General features: G+C 45.0%; 1 protein-coding gene across 1 annotated transcript in view; it reads left to right on the forward strand.

Moving 5' to 3' along the window:
• Positions 1-5,519: 5,519 nt before the first annotated feature.
• Positions 5,520-10,162, forward strand: part of Tmem231 (transmembrane protein 231) — a 22,791-nt gene continuing 18,148 nt past the window's right edge. The window contains exons 1-2 of the mRNA XM_050144453.1: positions 5,520-5,890; positions 5,992-6,161. Coding sequence (XP_050000410.1) covers positions 5,752-5,890; positions 5,992-6,161 — 309 coding nt within the window. The 5' untranslated portion in view covers positions 5,520-5,751. The remainder of the gene's footprint in view (positions 5,891-5,991; positions 6,162-10,162) is intronic.

Raw genomic sequence — 10,162 nt, forward strand, 5'->3', positions numbered from 1 at the left:
ATTGGTGAAAAGTGTAACGTTAACTTGACCACAAATGTTTGTGCTTATAAATCCCACTTCTGCCCCTGCTTGGGACTGTCAGGAAAAGCAAGACTCCTGAGCCTTTGTCCTTCGGCCCTGGTTGATCAGCAACTCCACATAAGTAGTGATTTATTAAAATCACTCGTAACCCATAAGCATTGTCTCTCTATTTTTCTTTCTTCCTTCCTTCCTTCCTTCCTTCCTTCCTTCCTTCCTTCCTTCCTTCCTTACTTTCTTTCTTACTTTCTTTCTTTCTTTCTTTCTTTCTTAAGACAGGGTTTCTCTGTAGCTTTGGAGCCTGTCCTGGAACTAGCTCTTGTAGACCAGGCTGGCCTTGAACTCACAGAGATCTACCCGTCTCCCTGTCTCTGCCTCCTGAGTGCTTGGTTTAAAGGCATGTGCCACCACAGCCTGGAGTCTCTCTCCTTTCTTTCAGTGCACAACAGACTAGGTATAACAATATCAGGGATCCTTCCCTTTACTTTGTTCCCTTTGACAGGTTTTCTCATGGAATCTGGAGTTAAGCTAGCAGCCATCAAGCCCCAGCCACCCTGAGGTCACAGGCACATATTTCCTGACCTGGCTCTTTAAGTGCATGCTGGATTTAGAACTGGGGTCCTTCTCATGTTTGTGCTATGACCCAACCAGGTTTAGAATGAGAAAGTCTTATATAGTCCAGGCTGGTCTTAAGCTTGCTGTGTAGCCAAGATTAGCCTTAAACTCCTGATCCTCCTGTTTCAGCCTTCCAAGCACTAGGGTTCCAGGCATCACTGGGAGTCCAGGCATGAGCCGCTACTCCTATCTAAAATGTGCAGTTTGACTTCACTGTCTTTTGAGACAAACTGCAGGAACGGGGGGGGGGGGCATTCTGGTAACAGACACTGAGAAGCCAGTGCTCAAAATCCTGAAAATGTGAAAATACCATGGCATACACAAAACTTTAGCACTTTAGCACTTTAGCACATAATATTTGAGCCAGGCATGTTAATGCATGCCTTTAATCCCAGCACTCAGTAGGCAGAGGCAGGTAGATCTCTGTGAGTTCGAGGCAAGCTTGATCTGTAGGCATAATTTTCTGTCCTGAGAACGAGCTCCCAAATAACACACACAGACTTATTATTAATTATAAATGCTTGGCTGATGACTTAGGCTTGTTTCTAAGTAACTCTTATAATTTAAATTAACTATTTTTTTTATTAATTTACTTGCTGCCACATGGCTCATGGCTTGTTACCTCATCTATCTTGTACACATCCTACTTCCTCTGCTTCTGGCTGGTGACACTGCCCTTCTTCATTCCAGTACTCTCTCCCTATCTGCTAGTGCCACCTAACTTCTTCCTGCCTCGCTTTTGGCCATTTTCGAGACAGGTTGCCTGTCTCTGTGTAGCTCTGGCTGTCCTGGAACTCACTCTGTAGACCAGGCTGATCTCCAACTCACTGAGATCTGCCTGCCTCTGCCTCGTGTGCTGGAATTAAAGGTGTGTGTCACCACCATCCCGCTATTTAGCTCTACATTTTCTTTTTTTTAATTGATATTTTTTTTCTCTGTTTCCCTCCCTGTCTCTCCCCTCCCCCCTTCAATCCTCTCCCAAGGTCCCCATGATCCCAATTTATTCAGGAGATCTTGTCTTTTTCTACTTTCTTTTCTTTTTACTTTTTTTTTATTTTTTATGTGCATTGGTGTGAAGGTCCCAGATCCCCTGGAACTGGATCTTCAGACACTTGTGAGCTGCCATGTGGGTGCTGGGAATTGAACCCGGGTCCTCGGGGAAGAACAGTCAGTTCTCTTAATGGCTGAGCCACCTCTCCAGCCCCCTATTTCTACTTTCTACTTCCCACATAGATTAGATCTATGTATGTCTCTCTTAGTGTCCTCATTGTTTTTTTTTAAATATTTTATTTATTTATTATGTATACAATATTCTGTCTGTGTGTATGTCCGCAGGTCAGAAGAGGGCACCAGACCTCATTACACATGGTTGTGAGCCACCATGTGGTTGCTGGGAATTGAACTCAGGACCTTTGGAAGAGCAGGCAATGCTCTTAACCTCTGAGCCATTTCTCCAGCCCTAGTGTCCTCATTGTTATCTAAGTTCTCTGGGATTGTGGTTTGTAGGCTGGCTTTCTTTGCTTTATGTTTAAAAACCGCCTACGAGTGAGTATATGTGATAATTGTCTTTCTGTGTCTGGGTTACCTCACTCAACCATTTTCCTGCAAAAATTCAAGCTGTCATTATTTTTTTTTCTACTGTGTGGTACTCCATTGTGTAAATATACCACATTTTCCTTATCCATTTTTTGACTGAGGGGCATTTAGGTTGTATCCATGTTCTGGCTATGACAAACAAAGCTGCTATGAACATAGCTGAGCACATGTCCTTGTGGCACGATTGAGCATCCTTTGGATATATACCCAAAAGTGGTATTACTGGGTCTTGAGGAAGGTTGTTTTCTAATTTTCTGAGAAATCACCACACTGACACCCAAAGGGGTTGTACCAGCTTGCATTCCCACCAGCAATGCAGAAGTGTTCCCTTTTCCCCACAACCTCTCCAGCATAAGTTGTCATCAGTGTTTTTGATTTTGGCCATTCTTACAGGTGTAAGATGGAATCTCAGAGTTGTTTTGATTTGTATTTCTCTGATGATTAAAGATGTCGAACATTTCCTTAAATGTCTTTCAGTCATTTTAGATTCCTCTGTTGAGAGTTCTCTAAGTCTGTACTCCATTTTTATTGGATTATGTGATCTTTTGGTGTCCAATTTCTTGAGTTCTTTGTATATTTTGGAGATCAGACCTCTGCCTGATGTAGGTTTAGTGAAGATTTTTCCCATTCTGTAGGCTGCCATTTTGTTGACCATTTCCATTGCTTTACAGAAGCTTTTCAGTTTCAGGAGGTCCCATTTATTAATTGTTTCTCTCAGTGTCTGTGCTGCTGGGGTTATATTTAGGAAGTGGTTCCCTGGGCCAATGCGTTCAAGTGTACTTCCCACTTTCTCTTCTATAAGGTTTAATATGGCTGTCTTTATGTTGAGGTCTTTGATCAATTTGGACTTGAGTTTTGTGCATGGTGATAGATATGGGTCTATTTTCATTCTTCTACATATTGATATCCAGTTATGTCAGCACCACTTGTTAAATATGCTTTTTTTGCATTTGATATTTTTTGCTTCTTTATCAAAGATCAGGTGTTCGAAGATGTGTGGGTTAATATCTGGGTCTTCTATTCAGTTCCATTGGTCCTCCTGTCTGTTCTTATGCCAATACCAGGCTGTTTTCAGTACTGTAGCTCTGTAGTAGAGTTTGAAGTCAGGGATTGTGATGCCTCCATATCTTTTATTTTTATTATTTATTTAATTAATCTTCTGTTTTTTTCAGGACAGGTTTTCTCTGTGTAGCCCTGACTGTCCTCGAACTCTCTCTGTAGAAGAGGTTGGCCTTTAATTCAGAGATCTGCCTGCCTCTGCCTCCCAAAAGCTGCTATTAAAAACAAGTACCTGTTTAATCCCAGCACTCGGGAGGCAGAGGCAGGCGGATCTCTGTGAGTTCGAGACCAGCCAGGTCTACAAGAGCTAGTTCCAGGACAGGCTCCAAAACCACAGAGAAACCCTGTCTCGAAAAACCAAAAAAATAAAATAAAATAAAAAACAAGTACCTGCTGGAAGGTTGTGGCACAGGCCTTTGGAGGCAGAGGCAGGCAGATCTCTGTAGTTCAAGGCCAGTCTGGTCTACAAGAGCTAGTTCTAGGACAGGCCCCAAAAGCTACAGAGAATCCTGTCTCAAAAAAATAAATAAGTAAATAAAAATAAATTTTCTTTTAAAAAATCATGTGCCACCACTGCTGACCCCCTTTTAATTTTATGTATATGGGTGTTTTGACTGCATGTATGTCCATGTACCATATGTATGCAGTGCCCACAGAGGTTGTTGGATCCCCTGTGACAGGAGTTACAGATAAACCACCATGTGGGTGCTGATAATCAAACCTAGAAACTTTGGAAGGGCAGCCATTATCTTCAGCTCCTTATTTCATTTTATTACGTTTATTTGGTTATTTATTTGTGTATGTATGCAGATGAGCACCATGACACATATATGAAGGTCAGAGGACAACCTTTCCAGAATTAAGATATATTATTGGTGGGGCTGGAGAGATGACCCAGTGGCCAAGTGCACTGACTGCTCACGGATAGAACCTGGAGGAAGGAGAACTGAAGGCCAGCTCAGGCTATGCAGTAAGACCCTTCTTCAAAACAAACAAAACTCTGACAGAGTTGGGGTGCAAGGTGCAAGAGTCGGTGCAAACCTTTAATCCCAGCACTTGGGAGGCAGAGACAGCTGGTTGGTTCTCTGTGAGTTCCAGGCCAACCTGTTCTACAGAGAGAGTTCCAGGACAGTCAGGGCTACACAAAAAAAACCGGGTCTTGAAAAATGGAAAAAATAAATAAATAAGCCGGGCAGAGGCAGGCCTGGTCTACAAGAGCTAGTTCCAGGATAGGCTCCAAAGCCACAGAGAAACCCTGTCTCAAAAAACCAAACCAAACCAAACAAACAAACAAAACAAAACAAAAAACCAACTTTCTTCCATGTTGAAATATTGGTGGGAGCTGGCGAGGTGGCTCAGTGGTTAAGACCACTGTTTTTCCAAAGGACCTGGGTTCAATTCCCAGCACCCACATGTCAGTTCACAAATGTCTGTGACTCCAAGATCTGACACCCTCACACAGATATACATGCAGGCAAAACACCAACGCACATTTATAAAAAGAAAGAAATTAGTAAGTATTCACATAATCGATCAGCAAATGCTAACTTTGCGGAATATGCTACCAACACTTATTATACCTAATTACGCACATCAGAAGAAGCCATGTAGTTAATTACCTCTAACATTTGGACAACCGTGGGATTCGTGTCTGTTTTCCGACTTTCCTGCTGTGTGGTATGGTAGAAACTGAACTCAATTTGAAGGCAAAAGTACCTGGCTGGCTACGGGGCTTTCTCCTTGTTATGTGAATGACTGGACTTCAGTATGAACATTGGAGCTTTTTTTTTTTTTTTTTTTTTTTGGTTTTTCGAGACAGGGTTTCTCTGTGGCTTTGGAGCCTGTTCTGGAACTAGCTCTGTAGACCAGGCTGGTCTCGAACTCACAGAGAGCCGCCTGCCTCTGCCTCCTGAGTGCTGGGATTAAAGGCGTGAGCCACCACCGCCCGGCCACATTGGAGCTTTTGTATTGAGACAAAGTCTGGTGTATTCCAGGCTGGCCTCCAACTCACAATGTAGCCAAAGATGATCTCGGACTTCTTTTCCTCCAGCCTCTATCTCACGGGCTGCAGGTATTACAGATGTGGGCCACAGTGCCGGGTTTAATGAAGTGTTGGAGATGAACTTCAGGGCTTCCTTGCAGGTAGGCTAGCCCTCTGCCAACTAAGCAACATCCACCGTCCACATGTTGTGCGTTAACAGATGACCCGTGGGGAGAAGTTTACCAAGTTAACGTCTATGCACTTCTGGTTTCACATAATTGTTGACACAGACTTCAGTGAGTGGAAATATTGGTTTTGTTGTTTTCTTGAAGGGACCGCAGGCACCGCATAAAATTCATCTACTATCTAATCTAGTACAACCTCCGGCTAGCCCCACCCCTCTTGAAGTCCTGCGTGCTTGCGATTGGTTCCTCTGCCCGCCAGCGGTTGCCGTGGAGACTCGGCTCTGCGGCCCTGTGCTCATGGCGCTGTACCAGCTCTTCTCCCATCCGGCCGAGCGTGGCTACCGCGCTGGGCTCTGCTCCAAGGCCGCTCTCTTCCTGCTGCTGGCCACCGCGCTCACCTACATCCCCCCTCTGCTGGTGGCCTTCCGGACTCACGGTGAGCCTGCCCGGGCTTGGAGAGACACATGCACCGGCGCGGCCCGCTGGCCCAGGCCGGCTCTCTAGACCTGGCTCCCCAACCCGCCTTGTCTCCCACAGGGTTTTGGCTGAAGCGGAGCAGCTACGAGGAGCAGCCGAGCGTGCGCTTCCAGCACCAAGTGCTGCTTGTAGCCCTGCTGGGACCCGAACCCGGAGCCTTTCTCGCCTGGAGCACGTTCCCCACCTTCAACCGGCTGCAGGGAGTTCACTTGCGCATCCCGCTCGTGTCGGTGCGTGGTTCCCGCCGGGGGCCCTGGGGGACAAGATGGGGCGAGTTCCAGGGATCCCAGGTTGGGTCTTTTTGGGGGGTGGAGGGAGGGCTCATGTATCCCAGTCTGATCTTAAACTATATAGCCAAAAGCGACCTTCAGCATCTGATCCTCTGGCCATCACCTTCCCAGTGTTGGGATTTCAGTTATGCTAAGCTGTGCTCGAGTTTATGAGGTGCTGGGAATCAAAGCCAGGACTGTACGTCTCCATGAGAGCACTTTACCACTGAGCCACATTCCCAGCCTCACAGCTTGGATCTCAAGGAGCCAGAGCGGTTGGAAACAGTCACTTTGGCTTTCGCATGTTTAACTTTCTAGATAATACTTGTGTTTTACTTAGCTGATCCAGGTATTCCCAGAAAGTCAGTCATGCAGTCGGCGTGTTTGTCTGACGAGAGCGCAGATGCCAGGGCGCAGCCTGTCTCTGGTGCTGCTCTCTTCTGAATGGGAAGGTGGCAGTGAAAGCCCCTTTAGGGACTTGAAGGCCGAGTTCTGTAAACTCCAGCAGGTACAGAAAGTGCCAGCATTTTTATGCAGACTGGACCGGGGTGGTAGGGGCGGGGCAAGCACTGGTTGGTGGAGTTCTCGGCTCGGCTCCTGCTGTGGGGAAGCCACGCCTGTCAGGGTTGGGCTCAGCCCCCCAGCTCCATAGGGCAGCTGTCTTCCGTGAAACTGAAGCAAGCATTTTACTGTCTGCCGGTTAATGTTTACTTTCGCATAAGTCAAATGCTTCCTTACAGTCATCCCTTTCCGTTCGTATCCCGAAAATACTTTCCTTTAGACGCATGGGACATCTGGCTTTCCTACTTTCAGACGTGGATCTTTTCCGACACTGTTATTAACCCTATAAGGCTAACTTGTGTAGCTGATGGGAGGGGGGGTTCACTTTTCCACCAACAGCTAAATAAGAATTTTAAAATATTAAAGTCTTGTTGGTCATGAGAATAGCCATACACAAACTCTAATTCAGAAAGCTTCACTGTGGTTGGTAAGGCATCTACTTGTTAACCAACCTTATTAATTTTAAGGTCTATAGATTATTTAATGACATGGGCAAGTGATAAACTTAATCGTTATTTGTTGGTAAAATTTTGTCTGTTTCTAACCTGCACTTATCCCAGCTGAGGCACGAGGATTGCCCCCTTCCCTGGGCTATGCAGCAAGCACAAGCTCATTCTGTCTCAAAAAAACGATGACCCTGGCATATGAAGTCGGGAGGAGTCAGTTTTCTTTTTCCACTGTCTCAGTGGTCCAGCTCAAATTTTTCAGGGTTGGCTGCAAGGGTCTTCCACTACTGAGCTATCTCACTACCCACCCTTACTCCTTGTTTTTTTTTTTTAATTTGCCCCAGTTTTTTCACTATTAGAATTAATATTTGAAAGCCAGGCAGTAGTGGCGCATACCTTTAATCCCAGCACTCAGGAGGCAGAGGCAGGCGGATCTCTGGGAGTTCGAGGCCAGCCTGGTTTACAAGAGCTAGTTCCAAAGCTACAGAGAAACCCTGTCTCAAAAAAAAAAAAAAAAAAAAAAAAAAAAAAAAAAAAAAAAAAATTTAAAAAAAAAATATCTGTGGCATTTGAGCCCCCCCCCGAACAAGCCCCATAAAANAAAAAAAAAAAAAAAAGAATATTTGAATAACAAATTCTCTGTGGCTTTGGAGCCTGTCCCGGAACTAGCTCTGTAGACCAGGCTGGTCTCGAACTCACAGAGATCTGCCTGCCTCTGCCTCCTGAGTGCTGGGATTAAAGGCGTGCGCCACCATCACCTGGCTGAATAACAAAATTTTGACTAAATCTTATACCTTTTGTATTCTTTTCAAGATGGGTTATTGTTACGTTGCCTACATCAATAAGTCCACTTCAGCCCCCCAAGAAGCTGGACTACGTGGCATGCCCAGACTTAAGTCATTCACCTTTCAATGTCAACAGAAGCTTTCTGTTGAAATTTTATGCACACAAAGAAAATGAGGCAAGCAATAAAATAATTGTTAATCACAGGGAAATAAAGCATAAGGAAATGCATAAGGAAGGAAATGCAGTCAGCATTGTGAACAGGACTTGCATAGCCCCGGTTCCCACCCGGAATAATGACTGACCAGAGTATGGGTCTAGCCCAGTTGAAGGGAAGAGAGAGGAGTGTGTGTGACAGGGGCTGGTGGGAAGAGGGGGGCTCAGGCTCCAGCTTTCCTCGGGGAGTCAGTAGAGAACACTCGGAAGAGAAATGGAGGTGCACCCAAACAAATGGTATTTAACCAGTGTTTCTAAGTGCACTTAGCAGGTAATGGGAAAAAGTTTTTGCTTTGGAAATCATGTGGATTTTTTTGTAACACCACTGAACTCCTTTATTCTTTTTTTTTTTTTTTTTTTCTGTCTGCATGGATGTCTGCACACCAGAAGAAGGCACCAGATCTCATTACAGATGGTTGTGAGCCGCCACCATGTGGTTGCTGAGAATTGAACTCAGGACCTTTGGAAGAGCATCCAGTGCTCTTAACCTCTGAGCCATCTCTCTACCCCCCTCCTTTATTCTTTAAATCATTAAGTCTCACGCCACCAGCACCACCCCCTTTGGTTTTTTGTTTTGGTTTAGTTTGGGTTTTGGGTTTTGGTTTTTTTTTTTTTTTTTTTTTTTTTTTTTTTTTTTGAGACTGTGTGACTTGTAGCCCAAGGTGGCTTGGAACTGGGTTTGTAGCTGAGGAAGACTTTGGACTCCTGTGCTTACCTGTGCCTGCCCAGTGCTGGGATTGCAGTCGTGGGCCACCATGCCTGTTTTTACTACTTATTTACTTACTGTGGTTCTGGTGGGCCAGCCTGGGGCTAGACAAGCATTCTACCCACTCCCAGCCTTCCATTCATTCATTGATCCCTAAGGCGGGGCTTTGCAGTGTAGCCCAGGTTGGCCGTGAACTGGTGATCCTCCTGCCTTCTCTTACTAAGTACTTGATTGAGCAAGGCCCACCACACCTGACCTCATTTTTAGTCTTGTGCCTCTAATGCAGTGGTTCTCAACCTTCCTAATGCTGTGACCCTTTTAATATAGTCCCTCGTGTTGCAGCGACCCTCAAACATAAAATTATTTTTGTTGTTACTTCATAACTGACTTAGCTACTGTTACGATAGATATGTAGATATCTGATGTGACCCCAAAGGGGTCATGACCCATAGGTTGAGACCCTGTGCTCTGATGCCCTAGAGAGGAACGAGTGGTTGTGGCCAGGGCAGAGGCAGACCTGTGTTTCCTGTGCACTCACTAAATGGATTTGGTTCCACACTTAAGAGAAAAAAAGAGTGAAAACAAAATTTTTTTTTTGAGACAGGGTTTCTCTGTGTAGCTTTGAGCCTTGTCCTGGAACTCACTCTGTAGACCAGGCTGGTCTCAAACTCACAGAGATCTGCCTGCCTCTGCCTTTCAGGCACTGGGATTAAAAGTGTTCACCACCACAGCCCGGTGAAAACAGTTTTTTCTCCAGACTATAAGAGTAGCTCACTGGAGAATGCCTGCCTATGTGTGAGGCCCTGGAGTCAATACAAGCATATATATAACTTTAAACAAAATTCATCCTTGGTTTACTCTAACAGTGATATTTTGCTTGTTCGTCAGTTGCTGTTAGTCTGTTTTTGAGACAGGATCAAACTAACTCACTGTGTAGGCCTAGGCTGTCCTCAGACTGATGATCTTCAAGTGCTGGGCTTTCAGGCAAGTGCCACCACGCCTGGCAAACATAGTGTGTTTATGTCTTAAATTTTTGGGGGAAGGTTTTTTCTTTCTTTTTCTTCTCTTTACATTTCCGTTGTTCTCTTAGGTACTTCTTGATACTTGAGTCTAAAAACCGGTGGAAAGTTAAAGTGATCACCAAAGCAGGATAATTTTTTTTTTTTTTTTTTTTTTTTGGTTTTTTGAGACAGGGTTTCTCTGTGGCTTTGGAGCCTGTCCTGGCACTAGCTCTGTAGACCAGGCTGGTC

Source organism: Alexandromys fortis, unplaced genomic scaffold (assembly GCF_014885135.2).
Source record: "Alexandromys fortis isolate MF-2015 unplaced genomic scaffold, M_Fortis_MF-2015_v1.1 scaffold_1, whole genome shotgun sequence".
Lineage (NCBI taxonomy): Eukaryota > Metazoa > Chordata > Mammalia > Rodentia > Cricetidae > Alexandromys > Alexandromys fortis.